At 37.3% G+C, this 22976-nt stretch overlaps 1 protein-coding gene across 2 annotated transcripts in view; it reads left to right on the top strand.

Moving 5' to 3' along the window:
- CSMD1 (CUB and Sushi multiple domains 1) overlaps nucleotides 1-22976 on the top strand; it is a 1948922-nt gene that overhangs the window by 864267 nt on the left and 1061679 nt on the right. For both annotated transcript variants that reach the window (XM_073017922.1, XM_007961594.3), the window contains exon 4: nucleotides 12335-12529. In XM_073017922.1, coding sequence (XP_072874023.1) covers nucleotides 12335-12529 — 195 coding nt within the window. The remainder of the gene's footprint in view (nucleotides 1-12334; nucleotides 12530-22976) is intronic.

Here is a 22976-nt window from a genome sequence, read left to right as displayed (position 1 = left end):
TATTGTGCAGATTCGTCAACTTTTAGAATGAATGAGTCCACCCCACCTCTTGTCTTGTTTCTTACTGTTAAGATGAGAATATGTGAGCCAGAAAATATAATATCAAATAATATCACAGAGACAAGCAGTGGGCAGGAAAAGACAGGAACTCTGGTCTCCTAATTATTCAGCCTTTTTTTAAAAATTAAACTCTGCCAAAATTATTTCTTTCTAACATTACAGTTGCATTTAAAAGCATTTCAATTATATCAACACAATTGTGACAGTAAGTCATGGAAATATCATACGTCTACACAGATGCAGGTTTATCTCTGTCATCTTAACTGAGTTGCTTAGCCTCGCTGGGTCTCATCATCTTTATATGTGAAACTGGTATAATGATGCCTCATTTGGAGATATGTAAGTTTTGAAACACCATATATAAAGCGGTCCAGCATTTGAAACAGAAGCTCAGCAAGATATCAATAGTATCTATTAGTAATAAACCTTATTTTAAGGTAATTGAATCTGTAATTCAGAACACTGAAATAAATGTATAGTTTCACCCAGGAGCCGCCACTCCTAGAATTAAAAAACGCATTCGGTCTTTCGAAATTCCAGTTTGGCTATTCTACATTCATTTCCCCCTCAAGGCGGCCGGCCAGCGGCACGCATAAAGCTATTTGTCTTTTCTCATTATTTTACTGTTATCTGTTTGTCTATTTCTATTTAAAATACTTTTTCCTGAAGACAACATAACACTGGTTGTATTTTTCATCCAGTATCATGATGTCCACCTTGTAACTGTGAGGTTCGCATCGTCTATGCTTCCTGTGTTTATTGGTATGGCTGTGTTTAATTTTACCACCTTGCAGTTTGCTTCATATTTGTCATTCATTTTCTTTTTTCCCCTTCTTTTTATGTTTTCCTTTTGTTGAACTGGGTGCTTTTTGTGATTCGTTTTATCTCCTGTGCTAGTTTAATAGCTGTAACATTTGTCTTTGCTGTTTTAGGGGTGACTTTAGACTTGATGGTACTCTACCATAATCTACTGTGATGTTATACTGCTGCTTTTTTGTTTGTTTTGTTTTGTTTTGCTTTTTTAGACAGAGTCTCGCTGTGTCATCCAGGCTGGAAGTGCAGTGGTGCAGTTTCGGCTTACTACAACCTCCGCCTCCCAGGTTCAAGTGATTCTCCTGCCTCAACCTCCCAAGTAGCTGGGACTCCAGGTGCTGGTCACCACACCCAGCTATTTTTTTTTTCCCCCCATATTTAGTAGAGATGGGTTTTCGCTATGTTGGCCAGACTGGTCTTGAATTCCTGAACTCACAATCTGCCTGCCTCGGTCTCCCAAAGTGCTGCGATTACAGGCGTGAGCCACTGTGCCCGGTCTGCTCATATATATATATATACATATAAAGTGGTACAACATATATATGTATGTGCGTGTGTGTATATATATACACACAAAAAAGTTTTCTTCTTATTATGGACATCTTCTTACTCTTTTGCATTATGAGTTTTCTTCTTATTATGGACCTCTTCTTACTTTTTTGCATACTTAGTACTTTTTGATTGGATGCCAGACACTGCGAATCTCACTTTGACAGGTGCTGAATATTTTTGTATTCTCATAAATGTGTGTGTATATGTATATGCATATATATACAAACGCACACACACATATATGTTGTACCACTTCATCTATTGTGTAGCAAAGATACAGCAATATACTCTGCTTTCTTCTTACCCAGCCTCTGTGGTATTTCTGTCATTTCTGCCACTTCTACATATGTTAGAAACCCAAAATATATATTATTTGGCTTTAAACAGCTAATACTCTTTTAAACAGGTTTTTAAAATAAAACGTATTGTATAATTCCCCATACAGGTATCATTCCTGGTGCTTGGCATTCCTTACTACACTATTTCCTTTTGCTGGAATGACTCATTTTAATATTCCTTGTGGTATGGGCCTGCTAGTGATGGCCTTTCAGTTTTCACATGTCTGAACTTGTTTCTCTACCCTGTGATTTTGCAAAATATTTTTGCCGTGTAAGTTTATTAGATTGACAGTTGTTTTGCTTATTCTTTATTTTGGTACGTTCTAAAAGTTGCTCAGTCTCTCCTTGATTTCATTCTTTCTGAAGATGCATCGCCTGGTACCTTTATCTTTGTCTCTCTACACAGAACCTTACCCCTACCCCCGCTACTATGGATGCTTGAAAGATTTCTTCTTCATTGCAGTATTTAGGCAACTTGATTTTGACATGTGTGATATTGTGCTCTTCATGTTCTTTGCATTTTGCATTTATTGAACTTCTTGTATTTATGAGTTCACTGTTTTAGTAAATTTTGAAGTTTTAAGGTAATTGGTTTTGTTTCTCTTTTCTTTTTTCTTTTTCTTTTTTTTTTTTTTCTGTCCCTCTTTGTGTTCCTTGCCTTTGGTGACTTTAATTACACACAGGTCTGCTTGGAGAGGTCCCAAAGTTCATTGATTCTCTGTGCTCTTAGTTTTGTTTTGATTTTGTTTGGAAATCTTTCTTTTTTCTTTTATGTTTCATTTTAAATACTTTATCTTGCTATCTCTATGTGTTCATTAATGTTACCTTCTGCTATATCTATTCTACCTTATAACATCCATTGAGTTTTGAATCTTACATGGTTTTAACTCTAGATGTTCAATCTGGGTCTTTTCTTTTCTTTTTTTTTTTTTTTTACATTTTCCATGTCTCAAGATAATATGTTCCATCATCACCTGATTGAGAACAGGGCATACAATTCTGATAACAGTTTTAATGTTGGTGTTCACTGATTCAAAATTTTGTTTTATTTCTGGCTCATTTTTCATTTATTGAGTTTTCTTCTTATTATGGACATCTTCTTACTTTTTTGCATGCTTAGTACTTTTTGATTGGATGCCAGACACTGTGAATCTCACTTTGACAGGTGCTGAATATTTTTGTATTCTCATAAATACTCTTGAACATTCTTTCACTGGGGTTTGGTTGAGTATTTTTGGAACAGTTTGATCCTTACAGACACTACTTTTTAAGGCCGGATGTAGGTTGAAACACGAAAGATGTTGCTTCTTTCTTAGTAGTAAGCTTGATTTGCATTTAACAATTCTTGTCATAGTTTTGCGAAAATTTGTATATGGTTTAATTCTTCTTGTGTTTAAAATGGCAAAGGCCCGGCCGGGTGTGGTGGCTCACGCCTGTAATCTCAGCACTTTGGGAGGCCGAGGCGGGTGGATCACGAGGTCAGGAGATCGAGACCATCCTGGCTAACAGGGTGAAACCCTGTCTCTACTAAAATACAAAAGAATTAGCTGGGTGTGGTGGCAGCACCTGTAGTCCCAGCTACTCGGGAGGCTGAGGTAGGAGAATGGCCTGAACCCGGGAGGCAGAGCTTGCAGTGAGCCGAGTTAGCGCCACTCACTCCAGCCTGGGTGACAGAGTGAGACTCCACCTCAAAAAAAAAAGAAAATATAGGACCACATGAGGATTAACTAGTGAGGTCAAAATGTAACACTATAAGATTATTTCATAACTCACACTAGTAAATACACATGATGCTTCTCAAAAGTCGTTTACATAGTCAAAATCATTTTGCAACAACATTTTTATTTGCTCAATTGTCAAGAGCTTCTAATGTCTTTCACGTGCTATTCAAAATCTTTTGAACATCCGGTCTATAGGTTTCAAATCCATTTGCCAACTAGTCGCTTACCTAGTTTCTGACTTTGCTGCAGTCCCTCCTGCAGTGTTTCTGCTGTTATATGAATTTGCCTGGAGAGCTTGAAACATTTTTTTAAAACTATGTTATAGTTATGCCCTCAGTTCTACCTAAGAAAACATCGTAAGTCTCCCCAATCCATATGTCCCTGTTGTTATAACAAAGCTCCATTGTGAACACTGTAGATCAAATGATACCTTATCATCATCTCTTTTGATGTGAGCCACATTTTCATATGAAAGAGCTTTTTGTCATGCTTGAAAGTAGAGATTCTGAATCCATCATATGCAAGCTCTACCACCAATTCTTAGCAGTTATGTGTCATGGAAGTGACTTGATCCCCCTGCAGCATGCTTTTTGTTTGTTTAAAATGGGCATAATAATAGTACTTACTCATATACACTCTTAATATATACAAACTACTTAGAACAGTGTCTAGCACATAGTATGTGTTGTACAAGTATTTCCAGTTATAAGGCAGAAATAATGAAGTAGGCTTAATATTGCTAAGTGAAAAATTAGGATGTCCTTCTCCTTTACTTCCATTACAACTGTGCTAATAATAGCCTTTTAATAGCATTTTAATAATAGCCTTGACTCTGATACCCTTTACAAATATTGTTTCTGAAATTGGGATATGTTAAAATCTCTGTATACTATGAAAATTGTATGATTTCCCTAGCATTTGCATGGTGCTTTAGAGTTGGGGAAAATAAACTTAAAAGTCCTGATGTGTATGGAGCACTTAACCTGTGCCAAGTGCCCTGATGTTTTATGATATCTTTTTACAATTTTCTGTAATAAACCCACAAGTAAGCTTTACTTTTCATTCCCCTTTTTAAGATGTGGAAACTAAGGTCTAAGTAATTTGTCCAGCGTTACAAAATCAGTTTCTGGAGCAGAAACCCAAATCTATCTCATGCCAGGTCTGATGACTGTAACTCACTGTGCTGTATAATTTTCTATAAATGCTTGCCACAACGACTTCCCCCACATCAATTTATCTTTCCTTTCTTATTTGGCCAAATCTTGCCCTTTCCCACCTGTAAGTATATTTACAACCCACTTCCTCATTGAGTTCTTCTCAGCCAGTTCCTATTACTTCCCATAGTAATGCTTTCTATGAGGTCATTCTCTTTCACGGTTGTTCCTCATCCTGGAGAATGAGACTTTTTGAAAATAGAAGGCATTCAGTGACTGCCACCTCCTGGGAGGTCCTCATTGCTTTTGTCATAAATGCTTCCTCAGCACCTTCTCCTTTTACAGATTGGCCGGCATTCAGAGAGCCAGGAAAGAGAAGCAATATCAGGTTACAAGATTTGAAAATCTGATTTTTTAATGTGATCCTGAAAATTATATAACCCGATTTTTCTAATCCTTCCCAAAGCCAGGAGAGAGAGTGGGGTGAAGAACTTTCAGCAGCAAATAGTCCAAAGCAAACACATCTGATGTCGTTGGTTTACATAGGAAGTACACATCATGAAGGAATTTGGAGTTATATTGCCTTAAGCTACCAGTAGACTACTAGACAGGCAAAGTGTAAAGAAATGGACAGGAACCCTAAGGGACCCAGATTCCAAATGAAAGTCCACTGATTGTACACATGCTATTAAAAATGCTGCCGTTCCTTTGATGAATTTCAAACTTCTTTTCGATAGCCTTGTCCCATGTAGTAATGAATATTAATGTCGTATTTTATTGTAGTATCGTACTTTCACTTTTCTTGTGGGAAGATATTTAATATGACATCCACTTAATTATTGAAACAGCTGGGTTAAAGGTTTGACGTGATAGCCCAATTAAGTCACTGAATTGTGACCATATGTACTTGCCAAATTGAGTGTTACGGAGAGAATTTTCATGTGCATATTTAGAATGGCAGCCTATGTTTCAAGTTTCGAGCCCTGGTGTGCAAACTTGGCTTCATGAGGTCTAGTGGAAACCTGCCACGAGAGGAAAGAAATGTTTCCAGAACTCTTTCAAGAAATCCTTTCACATTACCAAATGTCTGCGTTGGGCACAGAATTCCCATCACCTAAATAAGTATTGCTTTCTTGAAGCATCTATGGGAAAGAGTGCAAATGGCTCAGGAAATACAGAGAATTAAAAGTAGAGTTTATGTCAACTCAGTATTTTCTAAATTCTTCATGTGTATTTATTACTTGTGGGAGTCATAAAGGAACACGCATAATCTTCAGGCAAACTGGTTAAAAATTTAGTTAAAATGAAATTGGCAGAAATGAAATTGGGTTGAATTTACTTGCTTTTAAATTAGTTTTTCTCAACCACTGAATTATCATATTTTGGTAATTTTTGTGTCTGTGTCTTAAATCTTTACATAGACCTATCAACAATTCCATCAATATTTTACAATTTGTAAGCTTTTTGATTTCATTAGTAAAATTGCTGATAGATTTATAGTACTATGTCCATGTTGCATTTGTTAGTGTTTGCAACTAGAAGAAAATATTCTAATTTATTCTTAATTATTTCTATTTATTTGTTCACATTATTCCCATTAAAATTTTACAAAACTTCTTAAAAAGAAAATTCGTTGAAGATGAAAATCCCCAATTCCTAAATCGTAAATTTATAACTTTGTGTCACCAACACAAATTCCTTTAAACCTTAAATGGTAGATTTAATCATTTTTTCCCATTTCCTAAGTTATTTTGCTTCCAAAATCCTTAAATTAATTTTAAGCCTCTGATACTTATTTACACTTTTTGCCAAGTATAGAAATAAAGTGACTAAAATTATACATTATTTATTGATTCATTGTTTCTGAAATAGCATTTTGTCCAACTGAATTTTGAAAAACTTTTTTCCTATTCCCACTAAGCTTATGAGCTATGTGAATTTTAGTTATTGTATATATGTATAGGAAAATATATGATCTACTTTATAATATATTAATATTTATATACAAAGATAAAAAGATTCAATTCCAACCTGGAATGATTCAAGGCCCTCAGAACTATTAACGGCTGTTTACAATAAAATCTGATAGAGTCATATAAAGAACAGATATTTGGAAACCTGTTATCTCATTCAATCTTGACACCTTCCCCTGTAAAATAAATACTGATGGGAAAACATTTTCAGTAAATAAGCAGAACTGATAAATGTAAAAGAAGAGACCTAAAGGCTATTCTCCTTTCCATTACAATCCTTGTCAATTGAAAAACAGCAGCTTGCAAAGACTGTGTCTGATGTGTGTTTTTCAAATTCTTTTATAATTAAGTGTCGAGATGTTAAAGTAAAGACAAAAATCTGTAGACAAGAGAAAGAAGCAAGCCGTTAAAGTGGTCAAAGATGCCCCAGAAGTAGACGTCCTCTTTATCCTCTGTAACGCCACTGGGCTGTTGCTAGAGCTGATGGCCATTGCTGTTACAGCAAATGCTCACTTCATGTGCTCAGTAGGTTCTGGGAAAAGTGGCTCTAAGAAAAACAACATATGACAAAACCAGTTTTCCCACAGGCTAATTGATATAAACAAAAGTAAAGTTCCTATGGCATATTACTCGCCGTGCAAAACATGACCAAAATTCTAAATATTAAAGATCAAAACACTTCTAAGATTGAACACTGACATAGATGTGAGCTATACATTCATTTAAGAAAGATTAATAAGAACAAGTAAAATAGTTTATCCAATTATTTGAGTTTTGGGTTGTGGGTGGCCAGAGTTATCTCAGCAGCTCAGGGTGCCAGATGGGCACCAGCCCTGGATAGGGTACCCTACCATGGCAGGGTCACACACACACACACAGACAGGGACCTAGGGCACATGCCAATGAACCTAACATGCAAACATGCACATCTTTGGGATATGGAGGAAACCAGACATACCTCATGCAGACATGGAAAGAACAGACAGTGGCCCTGGTCAGGAATCTATTTATTTTTCTCATCCATGTTGTAATGAAATAGTGGTGATGACAACAGTGCTATTTGAGGGCCTGCTGTTAAATAAAAGCTTGCAACGGCACCTGGAAAAGGATCATTTACGTCAGATACAATGGGAAATGCAATTTCATCAAAAGAACAGACATGCTCTCCATTGATGTCTAGTTTTTTCTTTGACATCCGCTACTTCTAACATCTGCCTTAATTTTTCCCTATTAAAAATACCTTTCCTAAATTGATGAAATTGAACGGAATAAATAGTTTTCATATTCAATTTTATGGGAGTAGCTGTCTGTTGGAAGTTTGAAGACATGGGTGTTTACAAATATTTCTTTTCAGAAACTTTGGGGAGATTCTTGTATTCAATAATGATATTTTCCCTTCAAAAATATGTAAGTCAGTACGTTTCTGCACTGCTGGAAAATACCATTGCACAGTACAATGGTAAAAATTTTGGAGGGCTCCAGTTCTCTTTAAATTTACTAAATATACTGTAGATAATAAAGTGTGAGACTTGACCGTAACAAGAGTATCTTGAGATATGTTACACGCAGTCATGTGTCACTTAACAGCAGGGATGCCTTCCGAGAAATGCATCCTTAGGCGACTTTGTCCCTGTGCAAACATCACAGAGTGCACTTACACAAACCCAGGTTTTGCAGCCTACTACACACTTAGGATGTATTATGGTGTAGCCTAGTGCTCCTAGGGTACAGACCTGTACAGCATGTGGCTATACTGAATACTGTAGGCAACTGGAACATAATAGTAAGTATATGTGTCTGGAAGCATAGAAAAGACACAATAATAAAACAGTATTAAAAATGTAAAAAGTTACACTCGTATAGGACATTTACCGGGAATAGAGCTTGTGGGGCTGGAAGTTGCTCTGGGTGAGTCAGTGTGTGAGTGAGGCGTGAATGTGAAGGCCTAGGACAGGACTGTGTACTACTGTAGACTTCATGAACACTGTAGACTTAGAGTACCCTAAATGTGTAAAAACAAATCTTTCTTTTTTAATCATAAAGTAAGCTTAGTGTAACTTTCCTTCATAAACTTCTTTTTCATTTTTAAGCATTTGACTCTTCTGTGATAATATCTAACTGAAAACACAAATATTGCACAGTTGTACAAAACATTTGTATTGTTATTCTATAAGATTTTCTCTATTTAAAATGTATATGTTTTTACTTTTTAAACTGTATTCATTAAAAATTAAGACACACACACACTAGCCTAGGCCTGCACAGGGTCATCTCTTCCACCTTCACATCTTGTCCCACCAGAAGGTCTTCGGGGCAAGGACAGGTATGGAGCTTTCATCTCCTAGAATAACAATGCTTCCTTCTGGAATCCTTCCTGAAGGACCTAAGGTTGTTTTACAGTTAAATCATTATTTATTTATTTTTTTTAGTAGAAGCAGCACACTCTGAAATAATGATAAAATGTATAGTATAGTAAATACAAAACCCAGCAACAGTTGTTCATTACTATCATCAAGCATATGTAGTGAACCTAATTGTATGTGCTATACATTTGTATGACTGACAACTCAGGTGGTTTGTTCACACCCGCGTCACCACAAACATGTGCGTAGCATCCACCGTTACTACACTGTGATGGCTACAACATCAGTAGGCCATCATCTCCTGGGACCGACGTTGTATATGAGGCCTATCATTGAGCTGTCGTTAGGCAGCTCACAACCATATATTACTGTGGAATGTTCCAATGATCTTTCTACACGATAATCATTTACATTATTCATACCAAAGTTAATTGAAAAAACTAATTTCAGGCTCTTTTAACAGAAAAAATGTATAGCAGAGTCGCACTGACTAAGTTCCATTTCCAGAGTGGTTCATTTGGATTTTCCGTGCATGACAATGACTGGTCATTGTGGTTATCTTTAGCAGGCTTATTTGATGGATTTCCATTGATAACCCTTGTCTTTGGGGAACAATTGTCTGGACACCTTCTGTTGGAAAATGTGTGCCTTCTAAGAAGAATTAGCAGTAACAGTTAAAAATAATAATGGCCCTAAGAAGACATGATCATTTATTTTAAATATTCCTGGACATTAAAGAAAAACATCAAAAATCTTTTTGTCACACATTTCCTTTTTTTTATCACTGTTTCTCACTCTTCCCATTTACGGTGGCTAGTCAGCCTGCGTCTGACTGTAAGAGCTCTCGGCTCAGCTGATAGACAAGGCATTCTGGTCATTAGTTGAAGGACTGCCCTGATAAAATGGAAAGTTTTTCTTCCTTATAAATGTCACTTTTAATATACTATAAATGGCACACATTTTTGCTTTAGGGATAGTGAATGTGGAATTAAATTCAGAATTTTCTTATTTAAAAAGACAACAAAAATGATTGTAGACAATATTGAACTATTTTCTGTTGTGTTTTTAAACAGATTTTTGTAGACCGCTCTCAGAAATTATTTCTTAAAAACTAGAACTGAAAAAACTTTATGTAAATAGAGATTTCATAAACATGTCAATAATATTCAATATCTAAGCACTGGTATTTATTTCCTAAGTATTTCTATATAGCTCAGTTTGTGCTTAAGTAATATCATGATAAATAAAAAATAACTTTAGAAATAGCTGAGAGTCCTTCCTCACATTCTATAAAAGTTCTATATGTTTCTCAGTTTAAAAACTAATGAAACAGAAAATATTGTTCTGCATTATACCAATACATTAAAATACACCCTGATGCCTATGTAAAGACAATGGATATGGACATAACGTAGTTTCTGTTCAGTTGGAAATACATTTTTATTTGGAAATCTTTTTATTTCCCTACTAGTAAATTTCATAGTTTATTTGAATACAAATAGTAGAAGCTAATTTACCGATGACATACTAAATTTAAACCATAGATATGGAGACAATAGCCCACAATGATGAATTTCATCCATTCAACTGAATGGTGCACCAGTTAAGTTCAAAATCGTGTTCTATGAGTATGGAATGGAGTTTCAAGTCGATTGATTTAGACAGAGAATCATATCAAGGAAAAAGTGAGAGGATCAAAAAGAACAGAATCAATACCCCATTATTGAAATCATCAATGAAAAGAGTCAAACTCTGTAAAATATTTGAAAAGATTTATTCTGAGTCAAATACGAGTGGCCAATGGCCCATGACATAGCCCTCAGGAGGTCCTGAGAACAACTGCCCAAGGTGATTGAGCCACAACTTAGTTTTGTACATTGTAGGGAGACATAAGACATCAATCAATACACATAAGACGTACATTAGTTCGGTCTGGAAAGGCAGGACAACTAGAAGTGGGAGCTTCCAAGTCATAGGTAGAGTCAAAGGTTATTTGTTTGTTTTTGTTTTTGTTTTTTGAGACAGAGTCTCACTCTGTCACCCAGGCTGGAGTGCAGTGGCGCGATCTCAGCTCACTGCAACCTCTGTCTCCTGGGTTCATGCCATTCTCCTGCCTCAGCTTCCCGAGTAGCTGGGACTAGAGGCACCTGCCACCGTGCCCGGGTATTTTTTTTGTATTTTTAGTAAAGACGGGGTTTCACCATGTTAGCCAGGATGGTCTTAATCTACTGACCTCATGATCCGCTCCACCTACCTCGGCCTCCCAAAGTGCTGGAACTACAGGTATGAGCTACCGTTCCCGGCCAGGTTTTTTTTTTTTTCTTTTCTTTTTTCTTTTTTCATATTGGAAATTAATTGAAAGAGTTAAGTTATTGTCTAAAGACATGGAATCAATAGAAAGGAATGTCTCGGTTAGAATAAAGGGTTGCAGAGACTAATGTTTTTATCATGCATAGAAAGCCTCCAGGTAGCAGGTTTCCGAAAACAGATCACCTGTGTTTCTTATTGGAAGTAAGGAGCCTCTTCTATCGGTAATTCCAAAAGGGAAGAGGGTATAATGAGGCATATCTGGCTCCCTGAACTAGTTTTTCAGGTTAACCTTGGAATCACCCTGGCTGAGAGGATGTGTCCATTCAGATGGTTGACAGGCTTTGACTTTTATTCTTGGTTTGCAAAATGCAAGTGTTTGTGTTTGTCAGTATTTGTGTTGTCAAAACTTAGCACTGAAACTTACTTTTGAGTCAGACACTATAAATGGACAGAGCCTGGCTGCGGTCCTGGAATACAGTAGTGGAACCCTTTTTTATACATTGATGGATGAATGCATGAGATTTCTAATTTATTATTTAATTCAATTGCTTATCCATCAGATGTTGATTGAGCATTGGGTAATGATGTGTAACAGACACCGTACCGGTCCTGGAAGCATAAAAATAAATAGGGTATGAGTATTCACTCTTGCAGTGTTTCTGATACCGCTGTTTTAGATTTCTGTAGTCTACTGTGTCTGGCTGCTGACACTGATATCTGGTTGCTCACTATAGGAGTACGTAGAATTTCGTAACTAGAAAAATATAATCTAGACATTATCCGGAACACTGAATAAAAGCAGGACTATATTTTTCTCTCAACAAAATGCATTTATTTACACTTTATAATGTTTATAAAAGTGCTATACTGCAAATATTCTAAAACTGGAAGACATTTTCTCAGTTTAATTTTTAGGAATAATTAATATTTTTCTGATACTAGAGATTTTCTCATTTTAATAATTCAAAAATGGTGTCTGTTTTGTGTTATAAGTGGCTCTCCATAGAAAATTTAACTTGTTTTTTCTCCTTTCTTTTCTCTTTCCAATAGTTTTACCTAGCCACACTTGTGGAAATCCTGGAGAGATCCTGAAAGGTGTTCTCCATGGAACGAGATTCAACATAGGAGACAAAATCCGATACAGCTGCCTCTCTGGCTACATCTTGGAAGGCCACGCCATCCTGACCTGCATTGTTAGCCCAGGAAATGGTGCATCGTGGGACTTCCCAGCTCCCTTTTGCAGAGGTAAAGTGCTACAAGGGGGCTGGTGAGCAGACTCCAGGGCAGGGCAATGGCTTTTATAAAAGTTTCCACTTAAATGAAAAGATGACATGTTGGACTGACTCTCACTATGTCAGCTCATTCTGCTCCTGAAAGCAATATTGCATTTTATTACTATGTAAGAAATAACATGTAACATGTAATAACATTTAATATTACATGTTGCTAGTATGTAAGTAATAACATGTAATATGTCATAATAATATATAATATTACATGTTATAATATGAAAGAAATCATGATTGGACCACGTAAAGTCAATAGCAAGTTTAGAACTTGTGATATGGTTTGGTTGTGTCCTCACCCAAATCTTATCTTGAACTGTAACCACAATTCCCACATGTTGTGGGAGGAACCTCGTGGAAGGTAATTTAATCACAGGGGCAGATGTTTCCTGTGCCATCCTCATCATAGCAAATAAGTCTCATGAGATCTGATGGTTTCAGAAAGAGGAGTTCCCCTGCACAAGCTCTCCCTTTGCCTGCTGCCATCCATGTAAGACATGACTTGCTCCTCCTTGCCTTCTGCTATGATTGTGAGGCTTCCCCAGCCACTTGGAACTGTTAGTCTATTAAACTTCTTTCTTTTGTAAATTGCCCAGGCTCAGGTATGTCTTTATCAGCAGCATGAAAAGGAACTAATACAGTAGATTGGTACCAGGAGTGGGGTACTCCTGAAAAGATACCAAAAGATGTGGAAGCGACTTTGGAACTGGATAATAGGCAGAGGTTAGAACAGTTTTGAAGGCTCAGAAGAAGATAGGAAAATGTGGGAAAGTTTGGAACTCTCTAGAGACTTGTTGGATGGCTTTGACCAAAATGCTGATAATGATAGGGACAGTGAAATCTAGGCTGAAGTGGTCTCAGATGGAGATAAGAAACTTGTTGGGAACTGGGCCATAGGTGACTCTTGTTATGTTTTAGCAAAGAGACTGGCAGCATTTTGCCCCTGCCCTAGAAAGCTGTGGAACTTTGAACTTGAGAGAGATGATTTGGGCTATCTGGCGGAAGAAATTTCTAAGCAGCAAAGCATTCAAGAGGTGACTTGGGTGTGTAAAGGCATTCAGTTTTATAAGGGAAGCAGAGCATAATAGTTCATGAACTTTGCAACCTGACAATGTGATAGAAAAGAAAATCCCATTTTCCAAGGAGAAATTCAAGCCAACTGTAGAAATTTGCATAAGTAATGAGAAGCCAAATGTTAATCCCCAAGACAATAGGGAAAATGTCTCCAGGGCATGTCAGAGGTCTTCACAGCAGCTCCTCCCATCACAGGCCTGGAGGCCTAGGAGAAAAAAGTGGTTTTGCGGGCCAGACCAAGGGTCCCCATGCTGTGTACAGCCTAGAGACTTGGTGCCCTGTGTCTTAGCCATTCCAATCAGGCCATGGCTTCAGAGGGTGTAAGCCTCAAGCCCTGGCAGCTTACACGTGGTGTTGAGCCTGCAAATGTGTAGAAGTCAAGAATTTGGGTTTGGGAACCTCTGCCTAGATTTCAGAGGATGTATGGAAATTCCTGGATGTCCAGATAGGAGTTTGCTATGGAGGGTGGGGGTGGGGGGTGGCTCATGGAGAACCTTTGCTAGGGCAGTGCAGAAGGGAAATGTTGGGTCAGAGCTCCTCCACGGAGTCCCTACTGGGGCACTGCCTAGTTGAGCTGTGAGAAAAGGGCCACCATCCTTCAGACACCAGAATGGTAGATCCACTGACACCTTGCATCATGTACCTGGAAAAGCTGCAGACACTTAATGCCAGCCCATGAAAGCAGCCATGAGGGAAGCTGTACTCTTCAAACCACAGGGGTATAGTTGCCCAAGAGTGTGGGAACTCACCTCTTACATCAGCATGACCTGGATATGAGACACAAAGTCAAAGGAGATCATTTTGGAGCTTTAAGATTTTACTGTCCCGCTGGATTTTGTACTTGCATAGGGCCTATAGACCCTTTGTTTTGGCCAATTTCTCCCAGTTTTGAAAGGCTGTATTTACCCAATTCCTGTACCAGCATTATGTCTAGGAAGTAACTAGCTTGCATTTTATTTTACAGGCTCATAGGAGGAAGGGACTTGCCTTGTCTCAGATAAGACTCTGGAATGTGGACTTTTGAGTTAATGCTGAAATAAGTTAAGACTTTAGGGGACTGTTGGGAAGGCATGGTTGGTTTTGAAATGTGAGAACATGAGATTTGGGTGGGGCCAGGAACAAAATGATATGGTTTCACTGTGTCCCCACCAAAATCTCATCTTGAATTGCAACTCCCACAATTCTCACATGTTGTGGGAGGAAGCCAGTGGGAGGTAATCGAATCATGGAGGCAGTTCTTTCTTTGCTGTTCTTGTGATAGTAAATAAGTCTCTCAAGATCTGATGATTTTTAAAATAGGAGTTTCTCTGCACAAGCTGACTTTGCCTGCTGCTATGCATGTAAGACATGGCCTGGTCCTCCTTGCCTTTCACCAAGATTGCAAGGCTTCCCCAGCCACATAGAACTGTACATCCATTAAACCTCTTTCTTTTGTAAATTGTGCAGTCTTGGGTATGCATTATCACCAGCATGAAAACAGACTAATTCAACTTATTATTATATCCCCCAAATATCCAAAATTGTTTTCATTGTATTTTTCAATCTTCAGGGATTTCTGCCTATTTTCATCACCTCTTGTTGCAGGATTCGAAGATTTGATGCCAATGTTTATGTCCTTCTAGCCCTGTTGCCTCCGTTTTATCTTTTGTTACTAAAAATTACAAACACTCCTTGACCATTTAATGTGTATATTTTAAGAACTCTTTCAACACTCTCAGACTTCTCAGATAAGGTGATTGTAAGTTAGTGCCCTCTTCCAAGTACCATTGTCACATTTCAGAGCAAGATGAGAATTATTTTCCCTGGAGCACTGCTATTCTCACATTTTCCAAAAATATTATTTTACTGTTCCAGTGACTTTAGAAAAGAGCATACTTCAATTCTTCGGTTTTGACTTTCCTAAGAAAAGCTGATCTTTTGAGTACAAAATTAAAAGCATAGGTAACATTTATTGAGGTCTTAATGAGATTCCAGAAAAAGTGCTAAACACTTCACTAGGATTATACCATTTAACTCTCATAACAAGCCACAAATGTAGTAATTATTAACACTCATTTAAAAGGTAAAGAAATAGAGTTTTAATTTCCAAAAGTTTCCAGAGATAGTAAATGTTAAGACCCAAACTTAAATCTGGCTTTTAATCTAGGCTTGAAAGCATGTCAATTCACAGCCTCCACTGCAAGTCATCATGTGACATTGTATTATTTCCTTCAGTATGCTTTTAGTTTATCCTTTGCTAGTTATTGCATATTTGCCTATTTTTTTCTTTTTTTGTAAAATGTTATACTCTTATGAGATCTGCTTGATGCTTATTATATTCGTAATGGCATATGATGACCATGACTACTACTACTACCACCACCCCACAAGGTAGTATATATTGTCCACTTATTCGAAGCCAACCATTACTTTAGCAAATTTAATCTTCATAAGTAGGCATTTTATTAAAGATTCATATTATAGGCGGGGAATCTCGATGTTAGGTAGGAAAAGTGACTTTCTCAAGGTGTTCGTGCTAATAGATGTTAGAGTTGGGATTAATCATATTCAAATTATTCCTCTGTCCTAGACAAATTCATATGATGACTTCCTCCTCTAGATGCCCATTATTTCTTCTAAAATGCTCATTTTCTCTGCACATTCCTGAAGTTTATTATGTCCCTTTTCATTTTTTTCTTCTTATTATTAATTACTTTTCATCTTTATGTTGTCAAAACAGTGCTGGCCTCAAAATCTAAACCTATATCCCATTTCCCTTGCTTTCCACAGATTTTTCTCAAGTGATTGATCTCACTTAAGGACAGTCCCATTGGGCATCCTAAATGTATTCTTTCTTCCTCCTCATTTCTACCATTATTTCCATTACATTCTTACTCTCAGAAAAAAAATTCAAAGTGACTCTGGCTTTGTTCTCTTTATTTACTTTATAATAGATCATGTAGATCTCAAGTCATGCTGTTTGTTTCCTTTTGAAGTGTCTCTGCCTTACTTCCATTTCTACATATACTGTACTATTTTAGTTATTTATTTCCCTTCTCAACCAGACTGGCTTCAACTTTGTTGAATGGGCCCCCATGTCTAGAATGTCAGTTGTCATCTGTATTAGTCCATTCTCATGCTACTATGAAGAAATACCTGAGACTGGGTAGTTTATAAAGAAAAGAGGTTAATTGACTCACAGTTCTGCATGACTGTGGAGGCCTCAGGAAACTTACAATCATGATGGAAGGCACCTCTTCACAGGGCAGCAGGAGCGAGAAGTGCAGAGTGAAGAGGGGAAACCCCTTATAAAACCACCAGATCTCATGAGAACTCACTCACTATCACAAGAACAGCATGGAGGACCCACCTCCCTGATCTAAGCTCCTCCCACAAGGTCCCTCCCAAACACATGGGGAGTAGGGGGTTAGAATTCAGATTACAATTCAAGGTGAGATTTTCAGTGGGGACACAGCCAAACCAAATCATCATTCTACTTTCTACTCCTGACTCACTCTCTCCTAACATCCATCTTCATCCTAATCTTTCTTTTGTCAGCCAAACCACTTTGGTGACTCAACAAGAATAAAGTACAAACCTACAACATGGCTTCCTATGTGCTCCTTACCTCATCGTAACTAAATGGTGCAATTCCACCTGGTAGTGTACCCAACATGAGTGTAAAGCTTTTCGCTCTACAAAGCTGTATTTTTCTGTGGCTAACGTATCCTGGCTGGCCTGAGAACTGTCTGCTTCTCTATGTTCCTCGACATCGTGTGGTTAGCTTGCTATCTGTCACGGTGGGACTACACCATACGAATTGGGCAAACACTGCAAAGTAGGTTTTCAGTTTGTTTGTTTGTTTGTTGTTTGGTTGGTTTTTAAGAAATTCGCTCAGCAGCGTACCACACCATGCCACATTCCAAACTTTTGCTCAGGTTTTTACACTGCCACAGAGTCTCCCTGTCATCTCCCTACAGCCTTAAATCTTACTCATTTGTCAACTTCAAACTTAAGTCTAAATTTTGGCTTGTCATTGCAACCCCTTCTTACAATTTCTTTAAGGAAAAAAAAAAAGCCCCTTGGTCTCTCAGATAGCATGTATCTGATTGCGATTTTATATTTTGAAATGATGTCTTAAAAGTGTTAGCTTGTAAATTCCCAAGAGATAAGATACCACCAGTAAAACTGTGAGTGGCAGTATCCTTAGTTCCTTGTGACATTAAAACTTGGCCTATGTCATGAGTATTTTCCTTCATTGTTTACTGCTTTTTTGCTCACATATCCTTCAGTGGTTTTCTTCTCAATTGGAAGATCTTCAACATTTCCATAATCATATCTGTAGTCAAAGTTGGCATAACAATCAGCCAAGTGTCTTTCCGATGCTGCCACCAATGTAGTCAATTCCAATGAGATCAATGTGCTTTCATCACAGGAAACATTGTTCTTCTGTATTATAGATTATTAAATTTACATTTAAATTTTGCTTTTTTCAATATGTGGTCTAGTATGACTTCAAAGGGCATTCAATTACATATTATTTTATAAAACAAATTTGAATGATGCAGCACAGTTTCTCATGGATTTGGATAACTAGATTATAAAGAAAAAATGATCTAATTCTTGTAAATGTGTAAATGTGACATATTTATGAGAGAGAGAAATTTCAACCATATGGAGTGAGATAATTCACATGAATGAAATGAGTATATATTCTGCTTCCCCAAAGTTCTATTAATACTTATTTGTTTGCAGAAATTGGTTGAAGAGTTAGTTTTTTTATAGAGTTCCTAACAGTAGCATGCCTGTGTCCTACAATGATCTTTTGCCAGTGTTATAAAAGTTTATCATTTATTCAAACTGGCCAGATTTTCCCTGAATAACGACACCCAAATGTATTATATATGTAGCCATGATGTTCTTTAAAGAAAAAGATATAACCGTATATTTAATTAATAGAAAATAATTAGCATAGAATTAAATGAGAGGCCAGTCACCTTTGCTTAGAACTGTGTCCCTTAAACGGGAACAAGCATCACATTGACATAAAAAATGAGACCTCACAATTTCTTTTTCTGGAGAGGTAATCTTTCAGTTATTCATTATTCTTGAGTCTTTCAACTTAATATCTGTATCTTTCTTAATTCACCTTATTCATTGTATATTATTGCCATGTTCTGCCAGTCCTTAAAAGGATTTACTGTTTCATTTCTTACAGGCATGATGTCTGTCTAGGGGAAAAATATGAAAAAAGAGAAGAAGCAACTAGATGGTTTCAGTGAAAAATGCTTTTGTCTCTTGATTTAAGTGCCTTCTTAATTTGCTTTATGTTTCCTATACTTTATTATTGAGTCATAAATTATTAAATCATAATGGTAGAGCCTAGGATGGATTATACATTACTTTGAGTTCTGGGTACTACAGGGAAATAGAGGATCCAATCCAAAACAAAGGTATTCTTCCCAATTGGAAAACATGAAAGATGGTCCACTGTCTGGATTTTGGATAGGGGCATACAAGAAGGTAGAAAGGAAGTAGGTAAATATTTGTATTCAGAAAATCCTCCTCCATGAGAAAGCTAACATCTGATCCAGAACAATTCCCAGGGAGAGGGTGCGTTTCTTCACAGGAGCTCACATCCATGGGAAATTACAGTCTCAACATCTCTTGTGGCCCCTTCGGTGTTCCCTTTTACTCCATTGCTACAATTCTGAATCTTAGTTTTGTGAGTATTAGTCTGATCTTACCCCGGCTGTCTAATTCTACCTATGTAATCACCAAGGCATCAGGCCATTTGAACCCAACCAGGCCTAACTCAGCCCAGTCTTACTTCAGACAGAGATTCATGCTCCCTCTCACCGGAACACCACCTTTTTAACATGCTTTTATTTATTCTATGATGGAACACTTTGTTTTAGCAAACCTTACTTAAAAAAACAATTCTCAACAGCATTGCAGAGCTGAGATCCCTGAAGTCATACTCTGGAAGTTCCCAATCACAAGCTGTCATAAGGGACATCTATTTATGTATGCTGCACTTCACAGAGTGGCCTGCAGTCGCATCCTCTGTGCAACTCCAATGAACCACCTTGGGAAGGCATCCAGAAGTCACATTTATGTGATGTCTCCTTGGGAATAGGCTGAGGCCCCTAAATGCAAGATCCTGCTTGTGCCTCAAAGAACCTTAAGAAATGGGCAGGGAAAATATGATTATTTCTGTAATAAGGGTGAAAAAATAAAGTCTAAAATTGGCTTGACCTCTGATTTAAATTTCTGATTTGGACATTGTAACAAGTCAGCTATAGTTTGAGTGGTCTCTTTCCAACTTTACTAGCATTTAAGTTAAGTAACATATGAACATGGTTAAAGAATTTAGTAATAAAGTTTTACCATGAAAACTTCCATCAGCGTATCCATATTCTTATGCCATAGAATCAATAATATTTAACCATTTCTCGTTTTCTGTCATTACTGTCTTTTATCTAATGTGTTTGCATTTCTTTGTGCTTTATCCATTGTGAACTTTCTCATCTGACAGCTTGATATGAGTATTATGTTATATCACTTCTGTTTCCCATGTCTTGTTACTATTCATTATATTTAGGAACTGGAATAATACAGTTGATTCTTTATGCTGTATTTCTTTAATTTTTGGTAGCATCTCTTGTCTTTCCATTTAGTAAGATGTGAATCTCCTTGCTTCTACTCTTTCTAGTATATTTTCTCTCCAGCTTTGGCCTCTTTATTCTCTCAATTGCAATAGAACCTTTGCAGTATCAAATATGTTAGCATTTGTATTTATTAAATAATAATAATGAAGTTGCTCTTAATGTATCTAAAGGCTGCTTATAAAAGTTGAAAAGCAGTAAGCATTCGTATTTTGGTAAGTGTGTGAATATTGCTCACCACAGAGCCAAGCATATGCCCGTAATTAGACTTCCTCTTCTGTGATTCTGACATCACAATCCCTAATGCTACTCAACCCAGAGTCCAGATGAGCGCTGGCTTTGCCTCAATTATTCATAATGAAGTTGTAATTACTTTTGTTTCACATTTGGACCAGGGCATTCTTGTTCTGCTTGTTTCATTAATGCAGTATTAATGGGCTCAAACAGAAATATTCTTTGCGCATGTTAAATTCAAAATGCGTCTCAATGATGGGTAGTTGGTTCAGATATTTTTATAGGCAGCGGTGATTTGGAGATGGCCACCTTCTGCATCTGGCTTCCCTGAAGGTCTCCAACCTGCTCCATTCCACTGGCTGAAAAGGAAGAACTTGAGTTGTGATGGGCGGGTCCTGCACACATTCGTGTACATCTCCTGCACACCTGCTGCATTAGTTGAACCTCAGCCATGAGGCCACATTTCACTGCAAAGAAAGCCAGGAAATGGAAGCATCTGTGAGCTCAGGAAGAAGAAAAACACAGGTTTGGTAAAAGACTACCCGTCTTTGCCATACTGCTATTTATTTGTCCTAAAATTTTGAACTATCCTTGTTTTTCTCTCGTTGCTTAGTTGCACACTTGCTTTCATCACAATAATCCAGGTATTTTCTGCTTCTTAACTATCTGAATTCTTGCTCTGAATGAACTCTATTCTTCTTTCTGAAGGAAAGAAGATTTGTTTCTCCACTGATTTGTTTCTCTAACTTACACATGGTTACTTAATATGTGGAATGCAGTCGTTTCTGTAATTCCTAAAGTTTCTTGTTGTCTGTTCATCCAGTAAATTGTCACTTCACCACAGCTTTTCAATATCCCCCTTGCCTTCATTTCCCCAAAATCTACCATGTTCTTCTGCTGAACACTCGCTCAGAGGGTTCCAGAATGGTTTCTAGGACTGTTGCAAAGCAGTACCTTGGAGGCTTCCCTTTACTTGTGCCCTCAATGCACACCCTTTTTCATGACAACTTCCTGTGCCTCAGTTTCACCTCAAATGCTTTCCAAATGTTTTCCAAATGTTGCTTTGGAAGGAAGTCTTTAAACCTGAGCATGGCTGCAAATGTCCTTGTCTGCATGCGCACTGACGGAGGTATTGGCTAAGTACAAAATTGTACGTAGAAAATATCTCCTCCCATAATTTTTACAGTGTTGCTTCATTATTTTAAGTATACTATTCACTTCTGCAGAATTGGAGGGGTGTGCAATAAATAACACTTCTCTTCCTTTTCTGAGATCTGAAATAAATAAGAAATAAGCAAATGAATAGTGAGGCATAGACCAAAATAATCAGCACCTTTTTTTACCAATAACCATGCTATTGTTATATATATATATATATATATATATATATATATATATATATATATATATATATTTGTGCGTGTGTAGGTACATGCTCCCATATATATTCATCTAAATATTTATATTAAAGAATGAAAAATATAGGCAATTGGACTTTCCAGTGTTGGACTCCAGAATTAGACAGATCCTAACTATCCTTTCCTAGGCAGCACTTAACTGAAACTAGTTGAAAAAAATTAAAGATCAAAAGAGCTAGTCAGCTTTGTTAATGATCTGGGGGAGTTTGTCTTCCCTCCAAGCTAGAGAGGGGCATGATACTATTTCATTGTTACCTCTGAGCCAACTAGAGTCCAGGGTCTTTAGTTTCTTTGATTGGGTTTTATCACTAAATGGCTTTTTCATTTGTCACTCAAAATAAAGTTTATTGAGGAGGGGATGGGGATAGATAAAGGGAGATTCCAACAAAACATAGAGGAAAAATAGTAGTCACTTGGGAGAAGTTTCCCAGGCATGCATCAAAAAAGAAAAGGGGTGGGTAGAGAGAGTTTAAAGAGAGCAGCTACACATGATAAGACATTTGAGGGGATCAGGATAGGACGTAGCAGGAGGATGATCCCAGGTGCACCTGCTTAGAAGGAACTGATCCCAGCTGGAGCATCCGCACTCTATTGAGGACGATGCTGGGGATGTAGGGGATTCAACTGCCACACACATAACCAAGAAAAGAGCAATGCTGTCCACTCAACATATAACACAATCCATAATGTGAGCCACAGATGAAATTAAAAATCCCCAGATGCTACACGACAATGTGAAATGAAACAGGTGAAATAAGCTTTAATAATGGATTTTGTCAACCTGATATATCCAAAAGATTATAATTTTAATACAGAATCAATGTAAACTATAAGTGAAGTATTTTGCTTTTTAAAAGATGCTAGTTTCAAAATCTGATGTGTGTTTCAGTTATGCCATTTCTTAGTACTGACCAGCCACATTTCACGTGCTCATGAGCCACATACACTTGAGACTTCTGTACTGAGCCTCAACTTTAAACTTGTTTTATCATCTGTCTTCATTATTGCTAATGCTTGTAGAGCTCTGATGCTG

This window comes from Chlorocebus sabaeus, chromosome 8, assembly GCF_047675955.1.
Source record: "Chlorocebus sabaeus isolate Y175 chromosome 8, mChlSab1.0.hap1, whole genome shotgun sequence".
Taxonomy (NCBI): Eukaryota; Metazoa; Chordata; class Mammalia; order Primates; family Cercopithecidae; genus Chlorocebus; species Chlorocebus sabaeus.
The sequence above is the reverse complement of the archived record's forward strand: the minus strand, read 5'-3'. Positions and strand labels throughout refer to the sequence as shown.